Genomic DNA, 16,827 nt, shown 5'->3' with positions numbered 1-16,827 from the left:
GATCTCCCCATCTCAACCCATGCGATTTTTTTCTTTGGGGCCATCTCAAGGACTTGGTATACCGAAGTGAAGTTCGCGATGTCGAAGACTTACGACAAAGGATAATTGATGGATGTGATAGCATCCGTAACACGCCAGTAATCTTCGAACGTGTTCGTGAATCTTTCAAACGACGCGCGCAAGTTTGCTTAAATGTTGATGGTGCCCATTTTGAACAATTTTTGTAGAACAATGTAATTGGGTTTCATTCGAATTATTGTAAAAGTAATGGGGTTCGATTAGAATTATTGTAGATGTAATTGGTTCGATTCAAATTATTGTAAAATTAATGGAATAGATTCGATTCATTAAATAATTTTTGCATAGTTAGCGGAATTAATTCATTGAAATAGACTAGGTGAAACCGCGAAACCAGAAGCACATAGATAATAATTGTTATCAAACGTTCGTAAGAAGATTACAACATATCTTATGTTGTTATCTATGTGCTTTTGGTGAAACTGTGAATAGTCGAATTCCCAATAGGAAACCACAAGTTTATAAGATATGTTCCATAAGTTTGTCACTGGTTAGTGAGAGATTGTCATGCAGTGACGTAGTTGAAACGTCATAGATTCTCGTAAAGGGACGCCTTGTGAGGCGCTGCCATGAGCTTACTATAGACTAAATGAGAAGATGGACCGCAAAACCGAGAGTATTCAATTCTAGCTTGTCGTTCTAAAACTAGCTCTCAGTAGGTCTTTAGTATTGCAAGTTCCAGCAGATCTCACACGAGTTCTTGATTCTTGAACCATAGCCAACTAGATAGTCACTTTGTATTTAATGGTCTTAGCTTGAACTGGTAGTTTGGGAATGCCATATAGACAATTTCCTTTATTACAGAGAAACCAAAGAAAAAAACCACAAGTATGAATTAAACGGTACAGTTAAACTTAGCAACAATTTTGCTGCCTCTCTTGCTTTTGCTGAAAACCAACTAGCACCAGAAGTGATGACGACGATAAAGAAATTGAAGAAGAAAATTAAGATTCGAAGCAATAAAATATTTATCAATTACTTTGGCAAAAATATTATTCTTTAATGGTGACGATACAATTACTGATACTCCATTTGTAGTATTAAATATTGTTCAGTATAGTTAAATAAACTGTTATGTTCAATATTGTGCGTTAAGGTTTTCTAAATAACTAACACAAACATAGTACACTTCTAGTTCCGGGTCTAAACTTTAGGCTAGTTACATTCCAAAATTTTATACTACCATCCACTAGGCACTGTAGGCATGTGTCCCCCCGATGGTTCTGATCCGGCAATTACAACAATTTAAAATTTTTAAATACCTAGTATGCTTAACTACAATTCACTTCATTAGTCCAACGTTGATGTCGGATCAAATTACTCTTCCTCGTGCTGCCATAATCACACTGATAATATTTGAAGGTTTTTTTTACCACTGTGAATTCGTTGATGTGTGATCAAATTACTCTTCTGAGTGCTGGCATAACCACACTGATCACATTTGAAGGGTCTTTCACCACTGTGCTTGCGCTGATGTATCATCAAATCATACTTCCGGGTACTGACATAACCACACTGATCACACTTGAAGGGTCTTACACCACTGTGAATACGTTGATGCGCGATCAAAGTATACTTCTGTGTGGTGGCATAATCACACTGATCACATTTGAATGGTTTTTCACCACTGTGAATGAGTTGATGTGTGATCAAATTACACTTCTGCGTGCTGGCATAATCACACTGATCACATTTGAATGGTTTTTCACCACTGTGAATGCGTTGATGATTGATCAAATTATTCTTCAATGTGCAAGCATAATCACACTGATCACATTTGAATGGTCTTTCACCAAGTTTAAAAATTAAATAATTAAATGCAGCAAGCACTTTGATGGAAAACTCGGCTTGTTCAGTTATTTGCGTATAGTTTCAATTAAGCAGGCACAGTTTTTTTTATAGTATTATTATTATTATTATTAACAAGATATCCTCTTAGTTGTATAAATAAAATCAAAAAGTTCCCTGGACCATGGCCTAACTTCGGATTTTCTTCAAAAAAAAAACAAATAAATAATATGGTATATTTGCTCAGGTGTGAATTTAAAAAAAAAAAGTGGTTTTTAATAATAATTGGTCAAAAATTATTTAATTGAATACGACTGGTATTATTAATTATTAGGTTTAAATAAATTTACAAAAGAAGCGGTGTGACTCAATGTATATATATATATATATATATATACATGAATATATATATATATATATATATATATATATATATATATATATATATATATATATACATGATATATATATATATATATATATATATATATATATATATATATATATATATACATGAATATATATATATATATATATATATATATATATATATATATATATATATATATACATGAATATATATATATATATATATATATATATATATATACATGTGTATATGTTTATATATCTGTATAAATTAATAAATGTAGTAATTATCAAAGAATTTAAAAAAAAACACAGAAAAAGGGAACGTTTTTTTGTCATTATTAATTGTAATAGTTATCGTTCTGGTCAGTTAATAAATATTATTATATTAATTTTTTACTCGTTGAAATACATTGTTGAAGATAATGTCTTCAACAATCTATTTCAAAGGGAGACAAACGACTATCATCTGGGTATTTAATTTCTATTTTTAATTAAAGTAATTAATATTAGTTGAAGTTTGATAACGTTAGCGATCCCATTCCCATCCCAAGGAAAGATTTGATAGTTTGATAACAGATGCTTAATTTGGCTGCTAGAATTCACTTATCATTCAGATATAAAAGTACACAAAGGTACAAGCCAGCTAGTCAGCCATCTTGAAAAATTGCAGAAAGCTTAAACATTAAATAAACACGCAATTTAATTAAAATTAAACTGTTATTTCAGTAAATAAAAGTTAAATTTCAGCTTTTAAGTCTCTTTGCCTCAACATAAATTTTGAAAAACTACAGGAAATTATCTTTTGGAATGTATTTTACTTTTTTATTATGATTATAATTGTTGAGTGACATAAAACAACCAAACCGAATCCGACCCTAAATAGATCGGGACATTTTGGTAATAGCAGAAATATATTACTTTACACGAAGTTCACTTCTCTCCACCTCGCGCCGGCCATCATCTATGAAGTATTTTTACAGGCCAGAAACGGTACCTTTCCTCCCGAACAGCGAGGCAGAGAGGTGAAAATAAAAACACTAGCGTCGCGTAGTGAGAAAAATGTGCTTTTCTTACAATCGTATCATGGTTGTATCTTATGCAGCGGCTTCTCACTTGCGCGAAATACAGTTGAATCCCGCCGTTTCTAGGAAACGTCAGATTATCTTGGCAGTGTCCATTTATCACAGTTCTCTCTCGAGAGGAAAATTTTTTCTCTTCGCGACTAGAGCGCGTCGGGAGGGGAAAAATTCACGCCTCTTCACTCTTGCAAAGTTTTTTTTTTCGGGTTTTCTCTTCATAGATGATGTCCACGGTACTAACCATTATTGAAGTGAACTTTGTGTAATGTAATATATTTCTGGTAATAGAGGTGCCTGTATTTGCCAGAGAAATTCCAAAAAATTACTGTGGAAATTTAAATAAATAATTATTGAATTATAATTATTTGTACTGCAGCTTTTTAAGTAATGTACATTTCTTAAGATAGATTTTTGTAGTTCAATTTGCTTAAGATTTCATTGAATTAAGCTTGATTATGCTTATACTATTATGTTAAAATTTTATATAGGAGAAAAATAAGTAATAGTAGTTAGTATAATCTTTAGGTATTCGCCCCCACTCCCTCGCACCATGTAGTGAATTATTTTTAAAGTCAAGCGATCCTTTTATATATATAGAGCGTTTGACAAATCCCTCCAGTTTCTTACGTTTGTTTTTTCTTATTAAAAAAATTGTTCTTAACTGCTGCTTTTACCATTGTTTGTACAGTGTAATTTGCCTCAAAAAAAATGTACGCAGGAATCTTTTTAACTTAAAACTGAGGATCCTCACTAACAAAAAAATGGTACAAGTTGTACAACATTGTATGGAAGATGCATTAATAAAAATTAGAATATCAAACTTAATTCATTAAATAATTTTTGCATAGTTAGCGGAATTAATTCATTGAAATAGACAAGGTGAAACCGCGAAACCAGAAGCACATAGATAATAATTGTTATCAAACGTTCGTAAGAAGATTACAACATATCTTATGTTGTTATCTATGTGCTTTTGGTGAAACTGTGAATAGTCGAATTCCCAATAGGAAACCACAAGTTTATAAGATATGTTCCATAAGTTTGTCACTGGTTAGTGAGAGATTGTCATGCAGTGACGTAGTTGAAACGTCATAGATTCTCGTAAAGGGACGCCTTGTGAGGCGCTGCCATGAGCTTACTATAGACTAAATGAGAAGATGGACCGCAAAACCGAGAGTATTCAATTCTAGCTTGTCGTTCTAAAACTAGCTCTCAGTAGGTCTTTAGTATTGCAAGTTCCAGCAGATCTCACACGAGTTCTTGATTCTTGAACCATAGCCAACTAGATAGTCACTTTGTATTTAATGGTCTTAGCTTGAACTGGTAGTTTGGGAATGCCATATAGACAATTTCCTTTATTACAGAGAAACCAAAGAAAAAAACCACAAGTATGAATTAAACGGTACAGTTAAACTTAGCAACAATTTTGCTGCCTCTCTTGCTTTTGCTGAAAACCAACTAGCACCAGAAGTGATGACGACGATAAAGAAATTGAAGAAGAAAATTAAGATTCGAAGCAATAAAATATTTATCAATTACTTTGGCAAAAATATTATTCTTTAATGGTGACGATACAATTACTGATACTCCATTTGTAGTATTAAATATTGTTCAGTATAGTTAAATAAACTGTTATGTTCAATATTGTGCGTTAAGGTTTTCTAAATAACTAACACAAACATAGTACACTTCTAGTTCCGGGTCTAAACTTTAGGCTAGTTACATTCCAAAATTTTATACTACCATCCACTAGGCACTGTAGGCATGTGTCCCCCCGATGGTTCTGATCCGGCAATTACAACAATTTAAAATTTTTAAATACCTAGTATGCTTAACTACAATTCACTTCATTAGTCCAACGTTGATGTCGGATCAAATTACTCTTCCTCGTGCTGCCATAATCACACTGATAATATTTGAAGGTTTTTTTTACCACTGTGAATTCGTTGATGTGTGATCAAATTACTCTTCTGAGTGCTGGCATAACCACACTGATCACATTTGAAGGGTCTTTCACCACTGTGCTTGCGCTGATGTATCATCAAATCATACTTCCGGGTACTGACATAACCACACTGATCACACTTGAAGGGTCTTACACCACTGTGAATACGTTGATGCGCGATCAAAGTATACTTCTGTGTGGTGGCATAATCACACTGATCACATTTGAATGGTTTTTCACCACTGTGAATGAGTTGATGTGTGATCAAATTACACTTCTGCGTGCTGGCATAATCACACTGATCACATTTGAATGGTTTTTCACCACTGTGAATGCGTTGATGATTGATCAAATTATTCTTCAATGTGCAAGCATAATCACACTGATCACATTTGAATGGTCTTTCACCACTGTGAATGCGTTGATGTACGATTAAATAATTTTTCAAGTTGCAGGCGTAATCACACTGATCACATTTGAATGGTTTTTCACCACTGTGAACGCGTTGATGATTGATCAAATTATTCCTCCGCGTGCTGGCATAATCACACTGATCACATTTGAAGGGTTTTTCCCCACTGTGAATGCGCTGATGTCTGATCAAATGACACTTCCACGTACTGGCATAGTGGCACTGATCACATTTGAAGGGTTTTTCTTTGGCACCCTTTCGAATGCCAGGTTCATGGTCCCTTCTATATCCAGGTGAATATTCGCATCGAGTTGAACATTTCTTCTTGGATTTTCCTACAGAAAGGAAATAAAACTTCTCATTATATATCATACAACCATAAGAAAATAATATATAGCTATAAATTATATTCTTATGATACAACTAACAACAAAAACATTGCACTGTGCAAAAGCAATTTACATAACAGGTTATGCTTAGGATTAAAAGGACCCAAAGGAAAAGAAAAAAAGTCCGGAAACAAAAATAATTGAAATCAAAATGGGACGACTGTCACCGTCAGCCTATCCTCTTCTATCAGAAAGTGGAAACTTGTCGTCTCGAAAGACTTCAACTTAACTAAACTAATAAATGCGTTGGGAACGTGGAAACATTCTAAGGTAGACAAGCGAAACAAGTTCGGAAACAAAAATAATTCATGTAATAATTAAACCTCTGTAGGTGATACGCGTACAAAGTAGTGAAAAAACACAAGTATGAATTCAACAGAAAAGTTAAGCTTAGCAACAATTTTGCTGTCTCTCTTGCTTTTGCTGAAACCAACTAGCACCAGAAGTGATGACGACGATAAAGAAATTAAAGAAAAAAGATATGATTCAAAGCAATAAAATATTGTGGTGAAAATATTATTCTTTAATGGTGAAGATATAATTACTGATATTCCATTTGTAGTATTAAATATTGTTCATTATAGTTAAATAAACGGTTATGTTCCATATTGTTCTTTAAGGTTTTTTTTTAAATAACTAACAAAAACATAGTATTACAACTTCTAGTTCCCAGTTAGGACGTTAGGCTAGTTACATTCCACATTTAATAATACCATATAGCCCGTCCGGTTATTATTCCGTAACGAATGGGTTTTACAAAATTTCTATGAACAGAAACGTTTTTCTTAGTGAATATACAGTTGTCATGAACAGTAATATTTGAAACGAAAATTAAACGCGCAGTGCCGGATTACCCACTAGGCACTGTAGGCATGGTGCTGATTTGGCACTGAAAAGGCGTTGCGCAATTAACACGATTTAAAAGTTTTAAGTTCCTAGTATTCTTAACTGCAATCAATTTCATTAGTCCAAGTGATTACTACGTTGATGTCGGATCAAATTATTCTTCTGCGTGCAAGCATAATCACAATGATCACATTTGAATGGTCTTTCACCACTGTGAATGCGTTGATGTACGATTAAATAATTCTTCACGTTGCAGGCGTAATCACACTGATCACATTTGAAAAATTGAAAGGTTTTTTACCACTGTGAATTCGTTGATGTGTGATCAAAGTACTCTTCTGAGCGCTGGCATAATCACACTGATCACATTTGAAGGGTTTTTCACCACTGTGAATGCGCTGATGTTTGATCAAATGACACTTCCACGTACTGGCATAATCACACTGATCACATTTGAATGGTTTTTCACCACTGTGAATGCGTTGATGCGCGATCAAGTTATTCTTCTGCGCGCAGGCATAATCACACTGATCACATTTGAATGGTTTTTCACCACTGTGAATGCGTTGATGATTGATCAAATTATTCTTCCGCGTGCTCGCATAATCACACTGATCACATTTGAATGGTTTTTCACCACTGTGAATGCGTTGATGATTGATCAAATTATTCTTCTGAGTGCTGGCATAATCACACTGATCACATTTGAAAGGTTTTTTACCACTGTGAATGCGTTGATGTCTGATGAAATTATTCTTCTGCGTGCAAGCATAATCACACTGATCACATTTGTAGTGTTTTTCACCACTGTGAATTCGTTGATGTGTGATCAAATTACTCTTCTGAGTGCTGGCATAGTCACACTGATCACACTTGAAGGGTTTTTCACCACTGTGTATGCGTTGATGTCTGACCAAATGATTCTTCACGTTGCAGGCATAGTCACACTGATCACATTTGAAGTGTTTTTCTTTGGTACTCTTTCGAATGCGGAGTTCAGGGACCCTTTTATATCCAGGTGAATATTTGTATCGAGTTGAACATTTCTTCTTGGATTTTCCTACAGATAGGAAATAAAACTTCTCATTATATATCATACATTGGACTGTACTGTGCAAAGACAATGGATATAACATGTTATGCTTAGGCTTAAAAAGACACACAAGGCAATGAAAAAAAGTTCGGAAACAAATGTAATTCATGTCATTAATGGCGAAGATACAATTACTGATATTGCATTTGTAGTATTAAATACTTTTCATTAAAGTTAAATAAACGGTTATGTTCAATATTCAGTGGCGCCGCTAGAAACTTTTGTGGGGTAAGCGGTATTTTGTGTATGGGCCCCCTACCCAGCCGTGGTCCATGCGTGGTGAAAACGGGGGTAAATCTAAGGTGCACCGCGGTGCCTGAGCGCTGCTTTCTCGCGCACAGTTGACGTAGAGGATGACAGAGATAAGGCGAGGATGTAAATCCCCCCATGCGCAAAGGATGTGAGTCCTAAAACTAAACGTACCGAAAATTGTTTTTAGTGCCCCCCTATTTTCCCATTTTTCGGCGGATTTTATAAAGCGCGTTTCTATCTCCCTCTTTCTCTCCTCTTCGTATTTACTATTTCGAAATAAGAAGTAACAGTAGAGAGTTTAAGTTGCAATACGTGTAAGGTTCTACAGTGCATTGGACAAATGCACCGTAGAAGCCTACAAGTAGTGCAGCATAAACTCTCTAATAATAATTCTCGAGTCAGCGCCGTCCCGTTGACGATCCTTATCAGTACACAAAAAAGTAACACAATAAAGCTGGTCGAAGTGAAAAGTGCTCGGTTTAGCTACCTCTTTCGCTTCCAATAAATTCCTACCAGAAGGTTTCTATCAAGTGAAAGTATTTTCGTCTCTCACTTCTAGACCCGGTAGGACTAAAGGTCCCCATCCCCAAAGCGCATTCTTTACTAACCTAACCCGATCCCATTATGATAGCGACAAAAGTCGGCCAAACCTGTAATAGCCACCGCGGTATTCCACCTGCGACTCCAGGACTAAATTTTTAATATTTCAGTAAAATCGTATTTTTGTAAATGAGGCCGTTCCTCCAAAATTACGTCCCCTCCAAAATTACGCCCCCTTCAAAATTTGAAGTAAGCAGTCGCTTACCGCGATTACCTCTGGCGGCGCCACTGTCAATATTGTCCGTTAAGGTTTTCTAAATAACTAACACAAACACAGTATTATTTCTAGTTCCCAGTTAAGACGTTAGGCTAGTTACATTCCAAAATTTTATAATACCATATAGCCCGTCCGGTTATTATTCCGTAACGAAAGATTATTACAATTTTTCTATGAACAGAAACTTTTTTCTTAATGAGTATACAATTGTCGAGAACAGTAATATTTGAAACGAAAATGAAAACGCGCAGTGCCGAATTACCCATTAGGCACTGTAGGCATGGTGGTGATTTGGCACTGAAAAACGTTGCGCAATTAACACGATTTAAAAGTTTTTAAGTTCCTGGTATGCTTAACTACAATCCATTTCATTAGTCCAAGTAATTACTACGTTGATATCGGATCAAATTATTCTTCTGCGTGCAAGCATAATCACACTTGAAGGGTTTTTCAGCACAATGAATGCGTTGATGTCTGATCAAATCATTATTTCGCGTACTTGCAAAATCACACTGATCACATTTGAAGGGTCTTTCACCACTGTGCTTGCGCTGATGTATCATCAAATCATACTTCCGGGTACTGACATAACTGATCACATTTGAAGGGTTTTTGACCACTGTGAATGTGCTGATGTCTGTTAAAATGACTTTTCGCAGTGCTATAGTCTGTCAAACGAAAGAAGAGCCCTGAGAAATTTGTCCAAATTGGTGTTGCCACCATCGATCCCATAGTACTTTATCAACTTGTTTTGTTTTTTCAATAGTCGTCTGTAATATAGTCTGCTATAAACAGATAGGCTTAATCGCAATAGAACCAATACATTTTGCAATATATATGACAAGTACTTTAACTTATGTCATTAAAATATATTGCAATGCTAGTTCAACAAAGATAAAACTGGTGTCTTGTCGTTAATTTTTTTTATACTCTTTAATACTCGATGATCGTAAAAAACCATGAAACATAAACATATTAAATATATATTGCAAAATGTATTGGTTCTATTGCGATTAAGCCAATCTGTTTATAGCAGACTATATTACAGACGACTATTGACAAAACAAAACAAGTTGATAAAGTACTATGGGGTCGATGGTGGCGACACCAATTTGGACAAATGTCTCAGGGCTCTTCTTTCGTTTGACAGACTATAGTATAGTCACACTGATCACATTTGAACTTTTTTTCATCAGTACCCTTTGTAATGTGACGTTCAAGAAGATTTTTATATTTGGGAGAATATTTACGTAGAGTTGAACGCTGCTTCTCGGTTTTTCCTACAGAAAGCAAACGAAGCGAAACTTCTTACAATTTGAATCCAACAGTACTGTGCAAAGGCACTCGATAAAAAATGTCAAGCCGAGGATTAAAGGACGCAAAGTTAAAGAAAACAAGTTCGAGAAACAAAAATAATACCGCTCTGAATCGAGACGACTGTCTCCGAAGATTTTACCTAGCGCAGCCTATCCTTTCCGATCAGAAAGTGGAAACTAAATGGTTGTCAGTTATTGAGAAAATACTTAAGGTTTCAGTCTATTATTAAAATAAATTGGAAGGGAAAATTATAGGCGTTATTCTGTCCTCTCTTCTTTTTTGTTTCCATAGGTGATTGAGTTGGTTAACACGTAACTCCACTCAGGAGACTGCGGGAGACATTTGGCACTGACGTTACCCTTTTGAACTGAATATAATGGTAGAGAAAGTGAAAATTTTTCGATGAGTCGAATATCATCATAATTTTAGAATAGGAAGGCCACTTCTCCGAGGAAGCTAGTCACTGAGCGTAAGAGATGTCTTTTGACAAAATCGTGATTTACATTGCACTAGGGTCAGTGTGCCTAACTTTGGACAGCTGCAACTTTAGACACTTTTATTATAAAAATCATATTTAATTACTGGATGCATCAAATTGATAATGAAATAGCTTATTTTAAAGCTTAGAATGTGAGGAATTTAGAAAAAAATACTTCAAAGTCGTAGAATAACATCCGACTACGTTACGAGCCAAATTAGCCCACTCCCCAAACTCGTCCATTTAAATTAAGGCCAAATTTGACGGGGGTCAACCCTTTGGTCCCGGGAAATAAGGTTTGACGAAAATTAGAGAAATCATACCTGAACAAACTAGAAACCATTCGAAAAAGCAACTTTTTGGCTTCATAATCCGTATTTTAAACACTGTCTTACGCGGGAAATTCGACGAAATATTCAGCTTTAAAAACACCTGGGCAAATTTCTAACTTTGGACACTTTCATGCGGGCCGATTTCTCCGTTTGTTAACACTAATTAACTCGCGATATTAGCCTTTGCAAGGGGCCTAGTAGATGTAGGACTGGGCTTAAAAAGAAACGTTTTATTCCCCCCTATAGGCCTAAAAGGAATGAAGTATAGGTAGGCCTAAATAGGCCTAGGCCCTATATATCTAAAAACCTACATAAGTAGCCCCATATTTAATAAAGTTTGTTTTAAAGAAATTTCTGATTTTTATATATTTTAGGCATACCTCTAGGTCGGCCTAAGCCTATATTTTAACTTTTGAAATTGTGATTCGCCTAATGCGTCCCCAAGTCACCCTTTTTTCGCTGTCCAAAGTTAGGAAGGGGTGTCCAAAGTTAGGAAGGGGTGTCCAAAGTTAGGAAGGGGGCGTCCAAAGTTACATAGAAGTGTCCAAAGTTGAGCACGAATTCGTCCTTTGGGGAACTCTACTTTGTGAAAAATGTATTCCATTTAAAAAGTTAAAAACTTGTGAGAATGTGTCTTAAGAATGCTTCTCGCCATTGCTTTTTTAATTTTGAGTCTAACATATAAGCAACGGAAGTTATTCAAGGTTATGCAAAAAGTGTCCACAGTTATGCATACTGACCCTATATTGCAACGATTAAGTCAGAAGAAAAGAAAACGTCTTGGATAGTTTGCAACGATTATAACATAATTTTGGCGATAGGGTCTACCCAAACCTCAAGGATGTTTTCGCCTTTTACTTTGGAAAAAAAAACCCACAAAAACATCATTTCTATTTAAAGCCCTTGTTTCCCATACATTAAAAGTCATTTACAATATATTACTAATGGTATCCACTACATTTTTAATAATAGATCGTTTCATATTTCTTTATCAGTACGACGAAAGCTGATAACGCTTCCCACAGAAAGTCTATATCTTGGGCCTGGGTGAGCTAGCCTACATAATATATTCGCTCGCCCCGCGGAGGAAAATAATTCGGTGACGCGGCTCCTTCTGCTGTCTCTACCATAAGAACCGATTGAGCAGTTACATAGATTCCAGAACTCCTATGAAGACTGAGTAGGGTTTCTAAACTATTCACGATTTCAAAGACCATTTGGGAGTAAAGTATATAAAGATCTTATCAATCTGTGTAACGTTTGATTGGGCTATTTAAGACGCCAGGGTGGCTGGGTATCTGTTTTTTACAGTATAATTGTTACCCGAGTTGATACATGAAGTAATCCTTTAATGTATAGCATATATGTGGTGTTGGCTTGTCTATGGGGTGAACTGGATTCATTTGTCTCCTTTTCTTTATCTTAGGCGTAAAGAATCAATTCAATTATTGAGGAAGAGGTTGAAAAATCCCGGGAATAAAAGAGGGAAAGAACGGACGGACAACATTAATTTGTGTGCGGGGTTAAAAACCTGTTAGGGGGTTACCACTAGAAAATTTGGAAATATATACACTGTTTTTGGTGAGGACCCTTCTGTATGTGGGTACATTTCCACAATTTTTGAATCTGTTCCAGTCCCGAAACTCGTTGCTGATGAGTCTTTAAGCATAAAAAATGACTTACCAATTTCCGAACTAGCAGAAGATGAATTACTTTCCGAAGTCTTTGACGAGCTACTTCCGAATTTATCAGATCTGGACACTTTAGTATTATCTTCAACTTCAATTGGCACTTTTGGTGAATCGCTTTCCATAGAGACGGGGGTCAATTCCGATGGTTCGTTGGAATCGGGCTCAGGTTTACAAACATACAACGGCACATTCAATGAACTCAAATCAACATAGTTCAGTTTTGGCAAGGACTGTTTCATAGTTTGACTTTGTCCATGATCAGTTTTCTTCGAATCTGTCAAGGTGGTTTGGGATTGGTCACTTAGCGAATTGCTTGACAATTCCCAATGTTCTTCGAGACACAATTTCTTGGATCGAGTTGAAATACTCTCATTTCCTCTCTTTGTCAAGGAAATTTGTGATTTAGGAGAAGAATTGTCAATAGTTTTAAGAAGGTTTTCAGGAGGTTTTAGTTGCGAATCCGTTGTTGGGAGAGGAGACATTTTGAACTGCTTTTCGATCTCAAGGTTTGGTAAATAAGGAACACAGTCACTGTATTTTAGTTTAGGAATACACAGTTTCATAATTCGCGTTCCAAGACCCGCGTTTTTAGACTTTTTTGAGGTAGTTTTAGTTATGGCGTTTCCTTTGTCAATCTCCTCCGCGTCACATTCGGGTGATTCTTCCTTAATACCTTCTTTGGTCAGTGTGTCTTGGACATTGCAATCACCTTCAGCTTTTACCAATGAACCTTAATGATTAAAAGGAAAAAATAAACATAATATATAGTTTTATTAAACGAGCACAACATTAGGTTGTGTCAAACCCTACCCATACCAGATTGCTCGGGGTTCGTATCTTCCACTTTGAGCAGACTTTGGTAAATGTTGCTGGGTATCTCAGCTGGTATACTTAGCGAACTACGCAAATAAAAAATCGTCAAAACTGATATAGCAATGAACACTAATAAAAGATTAATACGTTATATAGAACTCGGTATCATCTTAATAGAAGTTTTCGCTGTAACTAAGAGGGAAAGACAAGGGGGTAAAACTTGGCCTTCCACCTTGCTTTTTGGCGCCTACGTTGTATGGTCTTTTTGTATTATGAGAGTGCGTAGAGACGGAAATGTACAACCCCCTTGTATGTCCCCATACTGAGGGTCGCCAACCCCCTTTTTTACATTGAAAAGGTCTATACTTTAGTTATGTAACATGATTCTTCCCAGGTTCAATCTATTTGTTTGCTCTCCTGTTCATGAAACTTAAAGGGACTGTAAATATACGTCACAAATACCACGCGACGCCAAAGACTCCAAATGGAGTGAAACTGGACACCTAGTCATTGTTTTTTAGCGTGAATGCAGAACCAATTCCCTAAAGTGGAAGTTTTTGAAATAAAACCAACTAAGCTTTCCCCAATCACGTTCCTGTGACGAACTTCAAATAATTTTTACCCACCCCTGATGCCACCATGACGAGGGAACTATATATATTTATCGCGTATGTGATTTGGATTTAGTAACCTTGCTCCAAATGTAAAATGATGTTGGGAAGAATCATGTTACAATTACCCCACCGTTTTGTGGTACACTTCTTTCGAAGCATTATATACTTCTGATTTTATTCACGAGTCTCGTGGCAAGGCTTAATGAATGCGCCTTCGTAGACAAGTTTTCATTGGTTGCTGCTTTAAATACCTTTGTATTTGTTCTTCTGTTTGTTGCTTTATCACAATTGGATGAAATAAATCCTGGCCATTCAATCCTGAATCATTCTCAATAGATTCTAATTTCACGCATCCATTGTTGCCTCTTTGATGCATTCCTCTTTCCTCCTATGTTTTAAACAAGTAAAAATAATTCAAACTTAGGTGATACTTTTGACCTGATACTCTTTCACATCGACTGTGAAAATATGTCACAAACCATCAGATCTTTGATTTTATTTTCCAACTCTTGAATGACCCCATTGAGCCTTCCAATTTCGTCCACTTTCGCATTTATCGTAATTAAAATATTCATTTTCTCTTTATTCGTGTTTGAAATTAAACCATTACACTGCAAAACAAAATTGGACTTTCTTATTTGCAGAATGTCCTTTAAAGTGTCAAGCAATGACATGGACAAAGGGGGGGGCTCATTTGGTTTTGTTCTTAAAGGGCACCACTGGATGCTTGAAGGGGCAGCAGCTTTGCAAGAACTAAAAGCAAGTCCGCAGTTTGTCTGTGTAGTCATAGAGCTCCCACAAGGCTCTTGTGGTGCCCTCTAATAAAGCTACAAATGAGGCACGTCTTTCTAATCACCCATCAATAAAAATTGGTTTACTTAATGTTTTTCTATTATGATTTCTACTTTAAAGCAAATGTCAGCTCCTGTGGCTCTCCTAGCACGCTGATTAACATCCTAGACACCAATAGGGACTTGGCAATTTGGCCTTAACTCCGCCCCCAGCGCCATTATGGTATGTTATTTTTAGCAGAATGAAAGCTACATAAGCCCCTCCTCCCGGTATGTTTTTTAGCACTAGTGGAAGGTAGCCTGACTTTGCATGACATAGTATTGCCAAGTCCCTATTTTACGCGACCAAAGGCAGGAACCAATCAGTAATCCATCCACAAGGGCGGAGCTAGAACTAGCCTTTGATAAGCAAAGTCGACTCCACCCCTCAACCATGGGAACATCTAGTGCCAATTGTTTAAACTAAACCACAGTCTAAGCCGAGACTTGTTTTAAAGGGACACTGTATTGATGGCTTGATCTTGTACCAACCAAAACACTGGGCTTGAAACTTACCTTTGCTTTTAGTTCCTTGATTTGATCATCTTTGCTCAAGTGATCATAGTCACAATCATCCTCCTCCATTTCCTAAAAACAAATTCCAGTTTTAAAATTTCTTTTTAAACACTAGACAATGGAAATTACGGAATAGTCCAATAACTTCTCAAGTACCTCTTTAAGTGTCACCCTTTGAAGATTTATGAAAGTAATGAAACTCATTTCGAAAATGTCTAACTTTTCAAACTGGAGCTATTTTATCAAAAATAAACAAAAAATCCTTCGGCGACAATCTTTCCCAGTATATTCAAAAAAATTGTGAGAGCAGACAGAAAGGCCACATGTGACATCATGTTGTTATAGAATAATAAGTATAGTAGAAATCCTCCTGTGCATCGTCTGCTAAAACATTCTAAATTACCACAGCCGACTCGATCACGCTTTTTGCTGCACGCGTTTTACAGTGGCCTTCGGGCTTCGGCGCGAAGTCAAAGTCATTTAGAATATTTTAGCAGACTACGCATAGGATAATTTCAGTATTTGGGGCAAGGATGATAGGGGGTGGATACGAATTCTGAGAGAAATACGCGCCGTAACTTCGGACGCGATTGGGTCTGGTAGGACGCTAAAAATGGGGGAGGAATACTTGGGACGAAAGGCAGGTGGGCTACCTCAGAACTAGACCCTATTTAGCGCCATCGTGTTGGCCTAATTTCGCATACATATGCCAAAGTTATTTTAAACTTTTTTCTCATAAATAAAATTTGCAATTGATACACTAAATTTTATATAGACTTAATATTTAATAATTATTGCGTCGAAATTGTTCCAAAAATAGTAGTGTACGTAGATGACGCTGCAATAGGGAAACGCCGGTAGGGATTTATTTGAACGCGCTGAGCGTCTGCTAGAGTTCTTTCTTCTGCTTTCAAGGGGGACTGAAGGGATTATAAGATCAAATATTTCATTAAATAATGTTTTTAACTTCTAACTATGGTGTAAAATAATCATTTTTATGCGCGAAAGAAGAAAAGGTTTAATAATCAATGTAAGTTTTTTCAAACATAGTAAAATCATGTTTGGTTTCATTACAATGCGTTAGAAGTTAAATTCCATATTTTTCATCAAATGACTAATCTTTTCAATCGTCCTTGAAATAGGAAGTAACAACTCTAGGTGACGC

The 16,827-nt window shown here is 36.0% G+C and overlaps 3 protein-coding genes across 4 annotated transcripts in view; 1 reads left to right on the top strand and 2 right to left on the bottom strand.

Moving 5' to 3' along the window:
• LOC149587396 (uncharacterized) overlaps window positions 1-16,827 on the top strand; it is a 130,157-nt gene that overhangs the window by 67,182 nt on the left and 46,148 nt on the right. The gene's annotated exons all lie outside the window — the stretch shown is intronic.
• Window positions 1,054-15,987, bottom strand: LOC149587399 (uncharacterized). Its single transcript, XM_089863575.1, has 10 exons — window positions 15,819-15,987; window positions 15,663-15,734; window positions 14,796-14,927; window positions 14,568-14,704; window positions 13,700-13,788; window positions 12,882-13,619; window positions 7,157-7,969; window positions 6,922-7,011; window positions 5,222-6,009; window positions 1,054-1,866 (listed from the first exon to the last, which is right to left on the bottom strand). Exons 1-10 carry the CDS (start codon window positions 15,864-15,866, stop codon window positions 1,420-1,422), a joined length of 3,354 nt encoding a protein of 1,117 aa, XP_089719701.1. The 5' UTR covers window positions 15,867-15,987; the 3' UTR covers window positions 1,054-1,419.
• On the bottom strand, window positions 9,095-12,865 carry LOC149587400 (zinc finger protein 296-like). 2 transcript variants are annotated; one of them, XM_089863681.1, is made up of 3 exons: window positions 10,528-12,865; window positions 10,271-10,351; window positions 9,095-9,690 (listed from the first exon to the last, which is right to left on the bottom strand). In XM_089863681.1, exon 3 carries the CDS (start codon window positions 9,632-9,634, stop codon window positions 9,443-9,445), a length of 192 nt encoding a protein of 63 aa, XP_089719807.1. In that variant the 5' UTR covers window positions 9,635-9,690; window positions 10,271-10,351; window positions 10,528-12,865; the 3' UTR covers window positions 9,095-9,442. The 2 variants fall into 2 exon arrangements, with proteins under 2 accessions (XP_089719807.1, XP_089719806.1); XM_089863680.1 differs by having other exon boundaries at window positions 10,271-12,865.

Source organism: Phalangium opilio, unplaced genomic scaffold, assembly GCF_054372755.1.
Source record: "Phalangium opilio isolate 3A_F unplaced genomic scaffold, DU_Popi_V2 ptg001170l_1, whole genome shotgun sequence".
NCBI classification, from domain to species: Eukaryota; Metazoa; Arthropoda; class Arachnida; order Opiliones; family Phalangiidae; genus Phalangium; species Phalangium opilio.
The sequence above is the reverse complement of the archived record's forward strand: the minus strand, read 5'-3'. Positions and strand labels throughout refer to the sequence as shown.